The following is a 19,125-nucleotide window of genomic DNA, read 5'->3' on the forward strand; positions in this document are numbered from 1 at the left end:
TCCTCTGGTCTACAACCCAGTTCTTCTACACAGAAATAAATAAAATAAAATCTAAAAAACAAAAACCAAGTAAGTTCTAATTATTCATTGATTAATTTTATCTGGGCACTTAGTGTAAATTGTATATACAGATATTATTTAATTCTCAGGAAGGCTTACAAGGTAGAAAATATCATTTGTGCCCCAAGACATTGAGAGTGTGAGGATTAATCTGTTTCCCCAAAATTGCAGAGCCAGGACCCAAAACCTATGTAATCTGATCTCCCAAGTGACCACTAGCTACCATGCTACCCAGTTGTCCATTACACTTATACAGGACTCACCATCAACAGTGACTTGTATCTTCTGACTAGCTGAGAGCGTTCCATTTCCCTGAATGTTGACCTTCACGATGTAATTGCCTTCATCAGTGAACTGCAGTGGATTGATGAGCAGAGATGCATTGGGGGGCATCATGGTGAACTTGTGTTGGTATTCCAAGTCAGGAACCACAGACTTGTTCACAGATCCCAATAAGTATTTGGGCATCGTATGTGGTCTCTCAAACAGCCATATGATCTGGATGTCTGATGCCAAAGTGTGGAATCCGTAGTGCACAGGAAGGTAGAGGGCCTGACCTCTGATGCCATGGACAGTGTGTGATGGCACCACTACCTTCAGCCCTGAGCAAACACCTGCTGTGCCTGCTAAGAAAGAAAAGAAAGCTATTAAGACCCCAAGCCACATTTCCAATCGAAAGGGGCAATACAGTGAGAGAACTCGATCTGGTGATAATCCTTTAAAAGAAGAGAGGCTACTAGGTACTGACTATTCTGTTACCTGCAGAGGTAAATATTTGTCTCTGAAACCTGCATTTTAAGAACTCCACCCAAAGACCATACTGAATGCATGACTTCTTTAAAGGCAAGATGAAAAGGAAAAGCAGAAGTTATTATCTATGACTGTTAAAGAATAATGGAAAAAGGGGAACTGGGAAAGATTATTAGTTCTAAAGTCCAAAGAAACCTTTGACATCGTGACTGTTAGTGTCTGAATCATATAATATCTTAATTAAACTATGTAATTTGAGGGGCTATTTCCTCCCAAGAACCTTTGTTCAAAGTCTTTTGAAATGGTCCATTATTGGAAGTTTTACCCCTTATCTAAAGCCTGGCCTTATGCAAAAATCCAAAGAAGTTAGCATTAAACCATTATCAGTCACAATCAGCAATTCTGCTTAAAAGCAGGAATGTGACTGGTGTGTTCGAGAAAGAGCAAGAAGTAGGAACAGATGCAACAAAATGGAGGAACATGATAAACATGAGGTCAGCATGGTGGCCAGTGTCAGATTAGGCAGCATCTTAGGGTCATGGCAAAGATGCTGCCAAATTTACTCTGATTGAGATGTGGATGCAACTGGAACTTTGTGGACAGAGGCAGGATGTAATCTTCTTCTTCTTCCTCTTCCATACCTCCCTTTCTTCTTCCATTTTAGGTATATTCTAGTTCCTATGGCAATAGACTCAAATAGGGGCAAGGAGAGCACTTAGCACTTGCAAAAGTAAGCAATACTGTAGACCAGGGTTCTGTAGACCAGGGTGATAGAGATACTGTGAGAAAAGGCTGGTGGTGTTAATAGGATTTGTTGACACACCAAGTCTGAGATATAAGACACAAAATGGATTCAAGAATGAGTTCAAGGTTGTTGACCTGATCAACTGAATTAGTGGCGCTGTCATTTAATAGGTAACTAATAAATCAACCATGGAAGATTATGAGGAGACCAATTTTTTTAAGATCAGGAGTCAGTTTTATAAATACTCATCTTAGATACCTATTAGACATCCAAGAGGCAATGTTGTAGGATATATTGGGTATGAAAGCCTTATTAAAGTGGAGTTAAGAGAGAATATGGGGTCTGGAGGGCTCTGGGGGCAGAGACTGCTGCCCAGTGCAGAGCTGTGTCTCCTCACCCCCAGCCTGTAAAGGTTAGGGCACATGCACTCATTGCTATGTCTGTGGCTTTCTCCTTAGTTTTTGGCACCTGTATCCCCATCTTTATTCTTAGTCATGATATAATCTTTTATTTAATGGACCATTTCGATGTATTTGGCAGTGTGAAGATAGTCTTCCTTAGCTCAGGCTACCATGTTGTTGTAATCCCAATTAAAAGTTTTTGCATCAAACAAGTGAATTAAATAAAACAAATATTAACTTTTAGACTATAAGGCCAAATTAGTGGTTACTAGAAGGGAAGGATGGGTAAATTGGGTAAGGGAGTCAATTGTGTGTGACAGATAGACCTGGGCTTTTAGCAGTGAAGTTAAAGTAAAATACACACATGCTGCTTTATAATGATGAACACCTGAAACTTACATACTATCATGAAATGCTACAATAAAAAGAAAACTCTTTACTTCCATGTCTCCATTTTAAAAGAGAGCACTAGTGTACATACCTATATCACATGAATGTTTGAAATAGTGAGGAAGAGAAAGGGAGAAATTAAATGGGAGTATTTTTCACAGAGATGGAAGAAAGGAAAATGTACAGATAACATTCTTGGGGAGTTTTGCTGTGAAGAGGAGCAGAAAAATCATTTCTTTCTTCTTATTTTCTTTGGATGGATGCTGAACAGTATGTTGGCAGTTATAAGAAATGATACACTAGAAAGAGAATTGTTCATGGGCAGAAGAGATGGGCGAAGGTAGAATAAAATTCTTTAGTGGGTGAGAAAAGTTGGCAATTTGGGGACAAACAGATATCTTACATTTTCAACGTTCTCATCTACAAAATGTTCATTCTCTCTGATTATTTTTTATTTTCATCTAAACTAGGAAGGGGATCATTAAACCTTTGCAAGCATGCTATGAAAGACCATCAACATAAGGAAGGGAAAGATAGAAAAGTCAGTTTGTCTTTTGTGATGATTTCTTTGAGGAAACTAAAAGGTATAGGCCTGCTCCTATGAGGAATTAGTAACAGTAAAGTTGTCTTTTTTCTTCCAGTGTGGAGGTGAGAGCAAAGATTCCCAAGGTTTTGATCTTTGGCTTGCTATTGGCAGCAAGTGAGATCTTGGTACTGGCAGGGAAGTTAGAACAATGAACTCTAGAGGAGAAAGCACAAAGAGGAAGATCAGGAGATGAGAGGAAGAAAGGACTCCTAGAAACTGAACTGAAACTGACTAGATGGGCTGAAAATTAGATGACTATATGGGAAAAGTAAACAGGCCCTAAACTCTTCTCTCTTTTTTTTCCCAGTAAAAATGAGAAGGATCTTAACTGCTAAGTCTTTGAGAAGCTAAATTAATGCAATGCATGTCAGAACACAAACAAAATTAACAAATCAAAGTTATTCTGCTACATAAATTGCCCTATTTATTGTAGACTGACAATGTTTCAAATGGTGGAATTTCTACTGGTCTTTCAATTTCTTCAGTCTTCAGATGGCAGACTTTACTGTGACAGTTGTAGGTCCAGGCACCACTAGTCACCGTTTTCAAGCAGGAACCACAGTGCCAGATCCCCATGGCTCACGAGTTCAACTTGGTTTTGCCACAGGAGCAAGTGTACTTTGTATGTTGGCTGATTTCAAGTTTCTCCATCATTATCCTGAGGGAGGGACTATAATGGGTCTCATATTTACTGACAATCCCAATCTTCTTGGTGCTCTTGGCCATGTTGCTGTGAGCTAGGCCAGGGTCTATAGAGAATCTTACACTTTTCTTGGGCTCTGTATTTGCAGTTATTTCTTCTGAAAAAAACTTACATTTCTTCCTCTGATGGGCTACACTTGTACATTCATTTTAGTGATCTGCCCATAGCAACAGGCACGAGGACTTGCTTCTTTTTTTCTGTTAAGTGCAAGAATGTTAAATTTACAGTTGTTCCTAATTGGCATTCGAAAAGGTGGAATTGGTTGCTGGGAGATCTACATAGGATAGTAGGTGAATTGCAGAAAAGTAGTGGTTACTGAAAGGAAATTATGAGAGAAAGGAAAATGAGAGCACATCTAAGACTTAAAACTATTGAAGTCTGAGATGTGTCAAGCAGAGATTGAAAGAAGGGAGTGAGGTCCTTTCAGTTACAGAAGTAGGACACTGGATATCTGAATAGGGGACCTGCACAGAAAAAGAATCCTTTTAGGATACATATTATCTGTACAAAACAACATGCATTTACATGTCTTTCATTGAAATTGGTCATAGGGAGCTCCTGACAAATTCCTGGTAAGCAATAAATAAAAACCAGTTTTTTTAGTAGCCATTATTACTAACAAGATATGTAGATGCAATTTTACTGTATTTAAATGTGTTGATGTCTTTTTTTTTATTTGAGTGAATATGAAAATATTTATGAAGATTTCATGGTTCACTCTTGATCATGGATTCCTTTGTCCTACTCTCACTATAATCATGTAGTTTTGAATTCATCACTTGCAAATTGCCTTCAAAAAAGGAAGTTCAGAAACCTAATATTTAAATTTGCAGAGAGATTACGATATTTGACACTTTGATAAAGTTAAAAATCCATCGAAATGCAAGGATTTAGCCAGGACACATAATTGAGATAAAATGGTGATTGGTCTGGTTAAGTGACCATAGATGTCATTTTAATTCACTGGACCTTGGGTTTTCTCATGTATGAAAAGGGAGTAGCATTAGATAAGGTCTACCACCTTTCTCCATTCTTGTTTTTGCTCTTGATCACAGGATGCTTTTCTCAGGGTAACATTTACCTTAAAATTTGAAGGTGAAAGGCCCATATTTATTAAAGAGAGGGCCCACATAATTTTGAAGGATTGAGTTTCAGGTTTCAGTCCACCTATTAAGTTGTCAATCCCTAGATAGCCTTTAATAAAGTGGTAATTCTGTGTTTGTTTCCAAAAAGGCTGCTGGGAATCCAGATTATTGTCTTGAGAAAACACTGGACAAAGCTGTATGGCTGCTGACAGGGAATTCATTAGTTACCTCTGACAGTGAGCAGTCTGGTCATTGACTTATTGGTCTACTTAATGCATTTCACAGCTCAACTAAGAAACCACTGCTAGTCTGAGATGTGACTATAGATGACATAAATGCAATTCTGGTCAATCTGTTCTTGTCATCTGAGGAAGTCATTGCAGAAATCCTTGTTTACTTTTTCTTTTTTTTTGAAAAGGGGAAGTACCCTTTTCTGTTTACTATTTTTGTAATTGTGGTTGAAAAGGGTTAACTGAGACAGTAATATTCTAAAATGTAACAAAAAACTTTATTACTAGGGCCTCCCCGGTGGTGCAGTGTTTGAGCGCTGGACTGCGAAGATGCCCGCAGCCTCTGCAGTGCTGGTTCAATCTCCGGGCACCGGGGAGGGTACCACATGGTGCGCAAACCTCTCCTGCCGCGACCGCTGCTCCCCTCAGCAGTGTACTTCGTCAGTCTGCCTGTTCTGCTCCCCACTCAAGCTCTGGCGAATTCTCTCACCCTCCCGCGCTTCTGACTGTACCCAGTGCTTGTATAAATAAATAAATCTTTAAAAAAAAAAACTTTATTACAAAAGAGTGCTAGCATGACTAGGATAGAAATGTTGGATACCTTTTGATCTTGAATCAGAATGTCGAATCTTAAGAATAAAAAGACTGTAGAGTCTATGAGTGAAGTTATGGGAAACAAATGCTAATTAAAAAATATTAAATACAATACAAATATTGCAGCCCAGGGGAAAAAGGAAACTACTTTAGCAGAAAATAACATTTTATGTGGCACTTACAATAAGTGTTTAAGGAGGGTGAACTAGTTCTTTGGGCTATTTTAGAAACTGCATCACATAATACCTTAAATAATTTACTGTCAACAATATCTCTGAATATGTTCAACGCTTATCACATCAAATGATATGATGGTATATCATCTTAATTTTTCTCAGATATGTGTGCTTTTTAAAAATATATGTATGACAGCGAGAGATAATACAACTGTTATAATAGCTATTTGCTTAGAGTGCCTACACCATCTTTATCAGGTATTGTAGGCAGCAAGTTATAATACATCAGGAATGAAATTTTCTTTACACAATATCTCATCTCAGCCACCCATAGTTATTTTCACATTGGCGGAAAGACAATAACCTACTGATATGATGTATTCCTTACTTGTAGTGAACTTTGGGGAATTAGCAGATAATTGGATGCTGCTTCTTCATTTTAGAAACACATACTCTTGTACCATTACTATATTTTCCACTACAATGTGATGAATAATGTTGTCAAAACAGGTGTCTATGAACTTAAAACTAGCTTCTTTTTGAAAGTTTTAAAAGGGCTCTTTTCCAATTGTATCAGAAACCTAAAGGACTACAACTGTTAATCTTAGGAAGTCACCCTTTGTGTGAACAAATAAACTTCAAGAAAATAAATGATGAAATTTCATTTTTTTGATATTCCATATATTTGAACTAAAATGAAAATTTAATTTTATGATTAGATTCACTAATGCTTTTTGAGTACAAATAAGGAAAATTCTTTGGTTTTTTATGTAAGGCATTATACTATTCTGAAGAGACATTGATAATACCATTACTAATCTGACATACAAAATTATAGCAATAATTTCCTTTTCAGAGACTCTTGAATGATATAGGAATCACATAATAAGTTAGCACCCAGTGTTAAGGAAGAATTGAAGGCATACAGTAAAATTTATCTATATTTCAACAACAAAAAACTCCCTAAACCAGTTTCATTGTATTGAATATAAACATTAGACTTCACAAAGTGACCTCTAGGTGTAGCTCAAAATAGTTGGCATTTACTTCCCCATTATCATGCATAACACAACTTGTTGACTAAAAATAAACTCTTGCATCATTAGAGAAAATAGAAATTATGGAGTTATACCTTACAAACTACATTTTGAACTTGAAATTTTTAGTATTTCTTTAGAAAAGAAAAACAAATTCAATATCCAAAAAAACTAGTTTTCCAAACTACCTATGATATTTATAACACACTACTGATGGAGAAAACTAAATTTGCATAAGAAATTCCTAAGTGATATTTACTGCTTTAATTATTTAAGAATATGTTATTTCTCTAAAGCACATTTTAATTTTTTTAGCTGAGTTCCTCAAATGATTGTGTCTAAGTTCTTAAAGCCATTTACAAAAACATTTGTTATGAAATGACAGCATTGTTGTTGTCATAAAATTCAAAATAAATGGAGGATTAACATACAGGATACTTTCAAAGCTGAGAAAAATGCACATAGATAAAAGTCAAATATGGCAATTGTTCAATTTTTCTAAAAATTTTGAAATTAAATATCTAAACAGGCTAAAAATTTGACAACATAAACACTGGAACAGTTACCATTATAGAAACTCAAACACTTTAAAAAATATTTACAAACTATATATTTCAAAGATGTGGGGTATGTACAGCATTAAGTACATGTTTGAGTACAATCACATTTACAGTAAAAACTATAACAAACAAACAAAACAAACAAACAAAAAACCTAGGAAATCGAGGCTCTAAACAACTGAAGAAGATAAAACTTAAATGGCTTATTGAGCAAATTTGTGCTTAAAATTTAAGGAATAAAGCCTTTAAAAAAAATTCCTGTCTGTTGAATATAAACAAAGTAAGAAACTAACTTGACTTTAAAAAACATTGATACACAGGAAAAATGGAAATGAGGACATCTGGTAAAATAAAATGACAGATCAAAGCAGTGGAAATGCTGGAGAAAAACTCCTTTAAACTCTAAGCATAAAGGAGGAGAATGAGGTGAAAATATTAAAAGAGAAAACATGGTTTTAATAGACCAGTCTGGACAAAGAGAAAGACAAAAGCCATTTTGATGGAATAAAACTTTTTGAAGCATTTCTCCTTATCTGTGTAGAAAATATTTTTTGTCCATTTGGAACCTCACCTTTTTTCATATTTCATCAGATAGGCAATTTAAAATAAAGCTAATAGTTTGTGACAATGTTTTTAATTAAAAAATGAGAAAATAATTTTCATAAATTGTTTTGAGTTCTACTATAAGTGGTCACAAATTCATGGCCTATATTTGTCAAAATAAAATGCCTTAAAGTCTACTGAACCTATATATAAATTCTGTAAAAAGAAAATAACTAGGATTTTAGAATGTCTTAACTTTCTTGATAATAGGGCTACTGACAATAATTGTTACTCTAAGAAACAATAACCATCTATTTATTGTGCCTCATTTCTCCTAAACGTATCTGCTGTTGGAACAAAGTGTATTATTGTTGAAAAGGTTCTGAACTGTTCGTCAATTATCTGAGTGAATCTACAGCTTAAAGCTAATATTTATCTTAGGTCCACAATTTAAAAAAAATCAACAGTTAAAACAATTGATACAGTGACTTACCTAGGAGAATGAGGTATATTTTGCACTGAAAGACCCCAACTGTGCTGCTGAAGGACTCCATGAAGGCATCCTGTCCCATGCATGCGGTGCCCTCTTCCTGGTGGTAACTTGGTTCATGGACCAGCAGCTGCTGGTTTGTTTGCCAGGGAAATTAGCAGTGAGGTAACAGACCCTATCCTGCCTCTTACTTCTGTGATTTGAATACAGAATGAATGTGTATACAAAGAACACAGGGAGTGGGAACACCTGTTATATACTTTGCAAGACACAGGCTTAATACTTTCAGAAAGCTTCTTAGTGATTATCAGTAATGCTCACTTTATTTTATTACTTAGTTATTAATAATTACATGAAGAAAAACATCCTTTTGGGCAACTTAATTAAAAGCCATATTCCTTCATAATGCGAGCATATTGTGAAATATTCTTAAAAATGAAAACTAGTTTCCTATCATGCAAAACTATGTCATTACTTCACAATGGTAAGTTTTTATGTGAAAATAGATGCATTTCATATTTCATGTCTGCTAACTGGTAATAAGTTATCATAAACTCACTAAGTAACATGTAAAAGTTTACCAAAGAATCAAAATAAAGCACCTGATGATGGTGTACAGGTGCATTGAAGGAAACTCTATGGGGACTACACCTGAGGGGGTGGGGGAAAGCAAATATTGTTTAAAAATGAACAATGATGTAAAAAAATAAAATAATTAATTAATAAAAAAAGAAAAAAACCCAAATAAAGGTATCTGAAAGTCTTCAAAACCATATTGTTCTAGGTAGTGTTTCCTATTACAAATGTTTGCTTTGGCAGTATTGAACCTATGGGTCTATACTATTTTTAAAAGCAAACTACAGGTGTGTTTCCAAGTGAGACTGAATCATGGACCGTGCATAATTATAATGAAAAGCTTATGCCAACAGATAATATCTGAGGTCACATTTTCACAGGGAAGCACAGTGGAAATGAACCAATGGCTCAAAGATGCTACTATAGTATCTGGGTTACAGCTTTTCAGCCTGGCCTTGTCACTGTCATGGCAGCAGGCAGTCTGGACTATACTTCCACATAATTTACTGTCAATAAGTTGTAAGTTAACCTCAGTTTGCAGAAAGACTCTGGTCCAAGCTTTCCACTATATAAAATAAGAAACAGAAAACCAAATCTCCATTAAATCAAGCAAAATTCCTTGCACAAATAATATTTAACAGTTAAGATTCACTGAAGTTCTATGATGAGAGGGGAAGGAAGACTATTTCTCAGGAGTAATAAAAGGTAAAAAATGGAATGATAGTTATTTTGGAATCCAAGTTTGAAAACACTTCTTGTGTTAACGCTGCCACCCACCTATATTTGCTTCTATACGCCAAAAAAAAAAAAAAAAAAAAAAAAGTGGCTGTTGGAACATCTGAATCTTCTAAAGATTTATTTTATTTATTTATTCATACAAGAGCTGGGGTGCAGGCCAGAAGTGAGCTGGGTGAGAGGATTCACCAGAGACAGAGTGGGGAGCAGAACAGGCAGACTGACTGAAATACACTGCTAAGGGGAGCAGCGGGCAAGACAGGAGAGGTCTGCTGCGCCATATGGGTCACCTCCCTGGTCAGGGTTCAAACTCATGTTGCAGTAGCTGCAGATAGCTTTACAGTGCTGAGACTCAACCCCTTGGGCCACCAGGGAGGCCCTTACCAGGTAATTATTATACCACAATTTTCTGTTATTTCTTGTATATGCATTTATAACTCTTATCTCATTAACCCCAATTAATTTTACTGCATGTTTATTTTCCCTCTGCACTTGTCAAATAGACAGTCCTATTTATATATGGATCCTTCGCATCATGCTTAACTAGTATTGCTAAGTTGTTTGCTCCTAATTCTCCATAACCTATATGTTCTGATTTTTAGTTGATGCTTAAGAAATGCATATAAATTTTAATATGGATTATACAAAATACAATTTGGAAATTCTACAAAAAACATACAAAACTCCCTGACATCTTTTATGATGACATCTTTTAAATAAATATTAATCTTTACTTGTCTTTATAACAAAGCTCCTTTCATTGTTTTCCAACTCAGTTCTGGCTCATGATGAAGTTTTTCAGCACCTAAGCAAAAGAGATAAAGACAAAAAATAGTTTTTCCTAGTGTTAAATTTATTTAACTGAAAGGACTGCTTTTTATTGAGTTTTTTGTTGTATTTAAATATATCCCTTTATGAAATAGGTTATAATGTTATGTAAATAAATTAAATGCCAAAATAAATCATAGTTGTGATCTTTTCATAGTTAATCATAGTTGTGATCTTTTCATGTTATGACACATATAAAATGACACTTGAATAGAGCAACGTGGGAAATGGCATCACCACGACAAAGTGCCCTCTAGTGGCAGATGGTAGGCATAAACTCAATTCTGGATTAAGGACCTTTACATAGGTCCACACAAGAAATGTTAAAAAATAACTTCAACTGTTGTCAATTTTTGCATGATTGCTAAAAATGTTTTAATGTTTTATTATTGTAATAAATTTCCTACCATCAAAATTACCTCACATCTCACCTGTAACTCACTGGGAAACTGCTCTACCACACTATTCAAGAGCTTTATTGTTTGTTGATCTTAGCTACATTTGCATTTTTTTTAAAAAAAAAGGTGGGCCTCCCCTGGTGACCCAGCGGTTGAGTGCTGGGCTGCGAAGATGCCCGCAGCCTCTGCAGTGCCGGTTCGATCCCCGGCCACTGGCAAGGGTCCCACATGGCGCGCAGACCTCTCCTGCTGTGCCCACTACTCCCCTCAGCAGTGTACTTCGTCAGTCTGCCTGCTCTGCTCCCTGCTCTGGCGAATTCTCTCACCCTCCCGTGCTTCTGACTGTATCTAGTGCTTGTATAAATAAATAAACAAATCTTTTTTTTTTTTAAAAGGTGATTAAGAAATAAAACCTAAATTTGATCAAATTCAAGAATTCAAGTGATGTAAGAAGTCATTTGGGATAGTGTATGGGGGTGGTGGTGGGATGGCATAAGACTGTCACCTCAAGTCACACTACAGTTTACTGTTTAGTTTGTTTAAATTGTAAGTAAGTCTTTTTTTTTTTTTTTTTTAAAAATCAATCCAATAGTCTGTTACATGCATTTCAAATCTTCACATTCTTTATTTACTAGTAGCGAATGAGGATTTTGCAATGTAAGAAACTTTGAGAAGGAGAGCTGGTGAAATGCCAAGTCAATTAGGGAACTAAATAGAACTCGTGAAAGAAAACACTGTCATTAAATAAATCCTAGGAAAGAATACAATTGCAGGAAAAAGTTGTCTGCTAGAGGAGGGCATTACAATTGCCCCTGCCAGCGATTATTATATAGTTAAGTGTAAAATGCTGCCCCCAGAAGTCTGGATCCACAGGATATAGCTGTTAAATGACTATGCTTTGCTGCATAGTGCTCTCCAGGTCTCTGCTTTACTTTTAGCATAAGTTCTGTTTTCTGCTACTGTTTGCTCAGTAGCAGAAATTTATTTATTTATTTATTTATTTATAATTATTTTGGAGGGGTGACATCTCTGCACTGCTTTGATATTTAGGATGCTTAGAAATGTATCTTCCTAATCAGACCTGAATCTCAGCTTTTATTTAACCTTCCAGAGGCTTCTCCTGTTTGAACCATCAGAAATACTTCCTTATCCTACTCTTTTGCTGTTGCTGCTGCTCTCAGACAGATCAACTTATAAACTGTCAGCTTTGATGTTCCAATCTGAAAAACAAACAAACAAAAAAAACAAAAAAACCTCAAAAAACAACAAAAATACAGGCTGTCACTACATTACCGAGGGACTAAGGGACTATTATCTTAAGATTTGTCAGTAGACCAAACACACTTTTCATTAATTTGCTCTGCCACTAATAATTCTCATGCAGGTGTGAAAGTCCTCAATAAATCTCATAACTGTATTTTTGAAAGATGAGAATAAAATAATATGCTTCAGTCTTATACAAAGGAACAACCCAGAATAAAAGAATAAAAATAATAATGGCACATTCAGTGTAAATCTCAACAGCAAGGTTTCAGAATGTCTGGATTTGTATCACCCCTTATGCATGCTTTTTTAACTATATCGTATATGCCTTGACAACCACAACAGTATTTCATTAATCTAAAGTGCTTAGTACAGTGTTATCTTGCGCCCAACAATCAACAAACACTAAATTGGCTTTCATTTTATATACTAAAATATTTGGCAGTCTCTGTTTCTTTTGATGCTTTAGGGACATACATACACTGAAGATTTTCACATATTGAGAACCATCTGGGAATTAAGATTAGAGAAGATAAAGAATGAACTAAACTAAGATTGCCCTAAAGTGACTAGAATTTCCTTGTAAGGTTAAAATAAGGGTCAGAGAAGCACATAAACACAGTTTCAAAAGGAACTGTTAATACAAATAATGATAGAAATACGCAAATGGTGGTTCTCTTGGAGTAGAGAATAGAGCAGTTATGACCGTAATACCGCAAAGTTGTACAGTGCTTTATAATTTATAAATTGCATTCATCCTCATCCTCTCATTTATCCTTAGCAAACTCTAGGCCAACTATTTCGATCTCATTTGTAAAAATTAGTAAGACATCAAGGGTCAAGTAATAGAATTTAAGAGTTGGAAATAACTGCTACGTTAGTCTCCCTCAAATTTCAATCACTTGCAAACCACTTTTATCATTTTTGCTTGACCTGAGTACCACCCATACTACTGTTGACCTAATATTTTTCATTAGTATGGCACACTAACATTTTTTCAGTTGTTACAAGAAATATTTTTAAATCACGGGTTTGTGTTTTTTTCTAATAAACATTAAAAATAAATGTATATTTCAAATAATCACTGGCACCAAGCTTTGGGAGTCACCCTTCAGCACCACACATGAAAACCTTGCTTAAAACATCTGGATAATCAGTCCTTCAATTTCTGCTTGCACAACTGCAGTAATATTAGACAAGCTACTTAATTTCTCCACAAGTCAGTTTCCCCATCCTTGAAATGGGAATAATAGTATAACCCCCTTAGGATTCTTGTGTGGATAAATGAGATAATAAACATAAAGCTATTAATAGAGTTCACACGTAGTAAAACATTCAGTAAATACTAGCCATTATTGGCTCTGGGCCTCTTTCTTTCAGGTTTTACCTCAAAACTGTAAAGTTCTTAAACTGAATCTCAAATGACTCCTCTATTCCTTTCCTCTGTTTAGCTAAACTGCAAAAAGTTGGAAAGAGAACTTTAAAATGACCTGTGTATCTGATATATTTTCCACCTTGGCTTGTCTTAGATTGTGCAGGCAACAAATAGTAAAAGGTGGGGGTTAAATCCTTTGGATTTAGGGCTTTTTGCAGAGGATGCCAAGACGGAGAAAGAACAAACAGTCCTAACCCTGGCCAGCAGTCGACTGGAAAACCTGAATTACACGTGTCCTCCGACCCAGCCCAGCGCCACCAGGGGCGTTCCAGGTTGTCAGGTCACCACTCGGAAGCACTTTCCCTTGGGTTCCGCTAGGCGTCAGTCTCGCGGCCTTTCACCCCGCCACTCTGGACCAGGTGAAATTTCCTCCAATGCGCTCCAGTGTGGCTTATATAGTGTGGTCTCAGTATTTGTTCCTGTCGCTCAAGTATGCTTACTTTTGAGTAAGATTTTTGCCTCGTGGAAGTGGAAGTACCGAAAACAAGTGCTCTGTAGATACCGGCTAAAGCCGTGGTACCTTAAAGCAACAAGATTTGCCGGCTTAACTGAGGCGCCCTTTGTTTTGCTTGCTGGGAAATGTAGTGCCCGCACTACCCTTTCTCCTCCATTACAGGTACCGGCCGCAACCGGAAGACTACAGTTCCCAGCATGCCCAGAACAGGGAAGGGTGACCCTGGTCATAGCTCCACGTGACCGCTCACTATGGCTGCCTTCTGTTGGGTCCAGCTATGTGGTGTTTCGGTGTGATTTGTTAGTTCTTTGTGGCAGGATATCCCCTCACGATTTCGACATGCAAAAAATCAAATCTCTTATGACCCGACAGGTAAGTCGCGGCGAATGGAGCAAAGTCCTTTTTCATAGCCGCTGGAGAGGAGCCGAGTTGTTCTGTCCCTGGGCCGCGGCGGGTAGAGACTTAAGTTATAGGTGGTGGCAGGTGTTAGGGGCTGGGGACGCTAGGACAAACCCTTGAAAACTCACCTTAGCCTACAAAATCGGAGTTTTGCTGGAGAGGGTAGCGGCGTCCCAGAAACATTCCTTTAGACAAAGACAGTGAGTGAGTCAGAAGCTATCTTTGTCTCCCCTCCTTCCTCATTGCCATCTTTCCAGTGACAAGCTCAGTTGTCTTGCAAGGGTCCCCTCATCCAAGCTGTCTGTCTTCTTTGACCAGGTGGCTTGGGGATGGCAGCGAGCTCTGTGCAATAGCGATGACCTGGGAAAAGTGAAAACAAAACAAACCGGATAACCTAAAGACAGAATTGGTGGCATTATGCCTTTAAGAAGTTCCCAAATCTTGTAGCTTAAGTTTCCGCTGTGAACATGCCAATACCTAGTATTTTTACTTTGTTAATTTTATCTCGCAGTTGTTATGAGGTTCATCAATAAGCTAATGTATGAAAATTCTTTGTGAAATGCTACATTAAAAAATGTTACTTAAAAAAATCATTGTCAAGGAAAAATAATCGTCTTTTATTCAACGCACCCCTCTCCGCCCCAGTACGGTAATTTGGTTATTTCCTATCCCCTTTCATAAATGTTAGTGACTTCTTAATACTGCTTCAGCTTCCTTCAAGCAAGGAGTGGGAGAAAACTCCTTTTTTTGTAATTATTTATCATGATTTGATTTTACCTTCAACTAATATTTCACTAGAAATGTTAATTCTTTATTGTTTTAATATGAGAGAAGGATAATTTAGTTTTAAGTCAGCATGGTTTTGAGCCTATTGGATAATCATGTGACGAATGCTTCCAGTTTTGTTGTTGTTGTTGATAAAAAAAGAATACAAACTTCTTCTTTTAGAATTCAGAATTTGAGAGGTATCTGAACAGGTTACAAATATTAGATTCCGGGGAACAATAAGTAAGCCCTATATGACTAAAATGCTTGGCACATATTATTGTCATGGACATAGAATAAATAGTCTGTGAATTACAAAAAAGATTTCAGTAAGTGGATAGTACTTAGTGATCCCTCACTTTTGTTGAGTACTGGTGTTGAGTACTGCTTCTTACTGGAGAATGATTGGGTCCCACTCCATCCTGTAGTAGCAGTGTGACCTAGAGGAAGTCTCCTAACTTTTTTTTAGCATGATTCTATGTATTTATTTTTTAAAAGATTTATTTATTTATTCATGTAAGAACTGGGGTGTAGGCCAGAGGTGTGGGGGAGGTAAAAGAGTTCACCAGAGACAGAATGGGGAGCAGAACAGGCAGATCTACTGAAATAGGCACAATAGACCTTTCCTGACTTAGCCGCTGCTCCCCTCAACAGTGTATTTCAGTCGATCTGCCTGTTCTGTTCCCTACTCTGTTCCTGGTGAACCCTCTCACTCCCCCCCCTACACCTCTGGCCTGTACCCCAGTTCTTGCATGTATCAATAAATAAAATCTTTAAAAAAAAAATCTACTGAAATACACTGCTGAAGGGAGCAGCAGGCAAGACAGGAGAGATCTGCTGCACCATGTGGGTAGCTCCCTGGCCGGCGTGGGGATTGAACTGGTGCTGCAGTGGCTGGCGATAGATTGTAAGCACTGTCTTTAACCCCTGCACCACCAGGGATGCCCTTGATTATATATCTTTAAAAGAGGAATGATAACATGTACCTCGTGGGATTGACCTAGTGGTGATATTTATATGGTATGGTGAAAATAGATAAAGCAGTTAATACAGTTTGTGTACCTTGTCAAGGTAGTGCTTAATCATAAACATCTCTGGCTACATTGATAGTGGGAAAGCAGGAAAACTGGAAGCAGGTTATTGCAGTTCTTCAAGCAGTAGAAGATTTTGGGTATTTGTTTACTTTTTAAGATGATATTCACTTTTGTCTATTGCATCATTAATACTCTTAAACTGCCTTTTTGGATTTGTGTACATCAGCTAAGTTAAGTACTTTCTCAGGTTCACTGTGTATTTCAGTATAGTTAGTAAACATCAACATTGTTGTATAGCAACTTTGTTTGATTTATTTTTTAGTTGTATTTTGTAATGAATGAGACAGAAGAAAATATAAAAGTCCAGGTTTATGTCTCCTAAATGTAATGAAATTGTGTTGAACATGATAACTCTTCAGCATCAGTCAGGACTGGTACAGTCAAATCTACTTAGTTGGGAAGAAAAAACAATTTCAAGAACATGTGAAAAATGAGCTATATTACATAAAAGTTAGGTAAATTGGGAGTTTTACACATTTTTTTAAGGTATCGATGTTATGTATGTTTGTGACTGCTTCCACACATCTGACCACAATTAATACACAGTTGGTGAATCCATGAAGTATGAAATTAGGGTGTCTCCTAAAGTTAAATTTAAGATTTTCTTTAATACTGTTTGTTATGGGAATCTATAGTATATTACAAATACATATACACAAAATATTTCTTTTTTTGATTGCAAATTATGCTAATAATATATTATTAATCTAGAGAGATGCAAAATTTAGTTCTATGAAGCACGCATTTTTGAGAAAGACTGGGAGGGTAGACTTTGTTAGCTTTCTTAGGTGAGATTCATTCTTTTCTTTCAGTTCAGTTCATTTAACAAATGTTTATTGAGTACTATGTGCCAGGCACTATTCTAAGTCTGGGGGATGCATGAGTGAACAAAACAGACAATTACTAAGGCAGACATAGTGATAAATGCTTGGGAGGAAGAGAGGATAGGGAGTGAGTCCTGGAAGTCAAGTAAGGAATATTACAAGAGGGAGTCACAGAGTGGATTAAATGCCGAAGATGGGTCAAGCACGGTGAGAATGAGCCTTTGGATTGGGTAGCATAGAGGTTATCAGTGACCCTACAACCACACTTTTTGTGAAGTCTCAGAAATAGGCTCTAAGGACTCACGTAGATATAACAGAAATAGTCTGAAATGTTAATCTGATCTGGGCAAAGAAAGTGCAGAGGCAGTCGTTAATTATGCTGAATTTTGTATGAATGTAAATGGAAAACTATGGAAACAAAAACCAAAAACAAAAGAAAATTAAATGTTTAGTGATTTCAGTGAAGGTTTCAATTTAATAAAGGCAGATTATAGTATGATCATGACTTCCTGCTTTAGACAGTTAAAGATAAAAATAAAGATGATGAGTTAATATTTGTTAGAAATTTATAAAATTGTTAACCAAAGGGTTTAAGATCTATAATCCTAAAATGCAGGTAGTTATCAGGTGTTTTGCTCTAAGACATTTATGTAATTCTCATTTCTGTTTTGATAAGATAATAGAAAAGTATTTCTCTGTGGTCACAGTAATATTCAGAATGATAGTTTACACTTGAAGAATGGTTATCATGTACCAGCCACTATTTATGGCCTCTTACATACATTATTTCCTTTACTCCTTGTTACAGCCTCTGAGTTATTATCATCATCATTAGAATATAATGATAGGCAGGTTAGGTCGGTTGTCCAAGACCACAGAGCCCATTCCTTGACTTACTGCACTTACTGATATATAGATAGGGTTTCCAGTTTTTATTGCTTTTATTTTGCACGTTTGTTGGGAAGTTGCCATACATTAGTAGCCTATTATTGTGTGTGGTGACTAATTTGGAGGTAATGCCTTTTTATAGATATTGGTGTATATCAGTCATTTATTTACATTTCAAGCATTGGTTTCTTAACTCAGAAAAGAGAACATTATACATGATACATTCCTCCAAAATTTCTGTTAGATTGGTTAAACAAATTTACACTTAAAATTTTTTTATTTAAAAGGCATGACAATTACATTAAAAATATTTTAGCGGTTGTGATTTTGAATTTATGAAATTTTACTTCATATGAATATGTGTATGTATGTATGTACTGTGTGTATATAATGTATATAGAAATTTAGTTTTGTAACTCAACTTTGCCTTCTTTACAAATACTTTTGATGCTGTAGATGTCTGATGACTACTGGTGACAAAGTGGGACCCAGAAGAACAAACAGGCAGAGTAGTTACAAACTGATATTTCCTCACTTATTTTAAGACATCAGTCCTTGGTATGCTATTCTTATTCTAGCAAACTTCCCCAGAAACTTCATTTTAAAGTCAATTTTATGTTCCCTTGAGAACAATGTTCTAATTAGTTAGAGATTGGACCTTAACCAGGGTGTCTACTGATTAATTTACTCATTTCTTTGATGATTATGCTATTCCTGGAAATTTGCTAGCCATTGCCCAGAGGCAAAACACACATGGCCTCTCTCTTCTCTTGGGACTTAATCTGGGAGAGAAAGATAAATATATTTAATATTTAAAACTCTACTTTGGCAGAGGAAAATATTTAGCTGGGTTTCTGAAACATTGGTGATTATATGACTCACCAGGTTGCTTGTTAAAGTGCAATTCCTGATTATAATCCAAAAACACCTACTCATTAGATCTGTGGTGGGACCTGGGAATCTTATGTTCAAAAAAATTCCCCATGGTGTTGTTGATGGAGATGATTCATGCATGGGGTCATACAGAGAAATAATGGGTACTTTGAAGCATAGGGATCTAGAAAAACTTCAAACAGAAGTTAACTCTGACAGTGAAGTATGGTTTCCTTAGAGGGT

General features: G+C 36.3%; 2 protein-coding genes, 1 long non-coding RNA gene and 1 pseudogene across 5 annotated transcripts in view; 1 reads left to right on the forward strand and 3 right to left on the reverse strand.

The window, feature by feature from the left end:
- Positions 1–8,816, reverse strand: part of HEPACAM2 (HEPACAM family member 2) — a 48,451-nt gene extending 39,635 nt beyond the window's left edge. For both annotated transcript variants that reach the window (XM_054692346.1, XM_037512097.1), the window contains exons 1-2: positions 8,354–8,816; positions 324–686 (exon numbers count right to left, since the gene is read on the reverse strand). In XM_054692346.1, the coding sequence (XP_054548321.1) occupies positions 324–686; positions 8,354–8,432 (442 nt within the window). In that variant the 5' untranslated portion in view covers positions 8,433–8,816. The remainder of the gene's footprint in view (positions 1–323; positions 687–8,353) is intronic.
- LOC119246021 (60S ribosomal protein L37a-like) lies at positions 3,394–3,658 on the reverse strand (annotated as a pseudogene).
- A 1,179-nt stretch (positions 8,817–9,995) lies between the features above and the next one.
- LOC119242210 (uncharacterized) lies at positions 9,996–14,149 on the reverse strand. Of its 2 annotated transcripts, none has more exons than XR_005124424.2 (3): positions 14,026–14,149; positions 11,969–12,107; positions 9,996–10,466 (listed from the first exon to the last, which is right to left on the reverse strand). It is a non-coding gene; the product is annotated as an uncharacterized LOC119242210 (long non-coding RNA). The 2 variants fall into 2 exon arrangements; XR_008550697.1 differs by having other exon boundaries at positions 13,781–14,149.
- An 86-nt stretch (positions 14,150–14,235) lies between these two features.
- Positions 14,236–19,125, forward strand: part of VPS50 (VPS50 subunit of EARP/GARPII complex) — a 119,842-nt gene continuing 114,952 nt past the window's right edge. The window contains exon 1 of the mRNA XM_037507961.1: positions 14,236–14,411. Within this exon, the coding sequence (XP_037363858.1) occupies positions 14,379–14,411 (33 nt within the window). The 5' untranslated portion in view covers positions 14,236–14,378. The remainder of the gene's footprint in view (positions 14,412–19,125) is intronic.

The sequence above is a fragment of the Talpa occidentalis genome, unplaced genomic scaffold (genome assembly GCF_014898055.3).
Source record: "Talpa occidentalis isolate TD23 unplaced genomic scaffold, MPIMG_talOcc4v2.1, whole genome shotgun sequence".
In the NCBI taxonomy this organism is placed as follows: domain Eukaryota; kingdom Metazoa; phylum Chordata; class Mammalia; order Eulipotyphla; family Talpidae; genus Talpa; species Talpa occidentalis.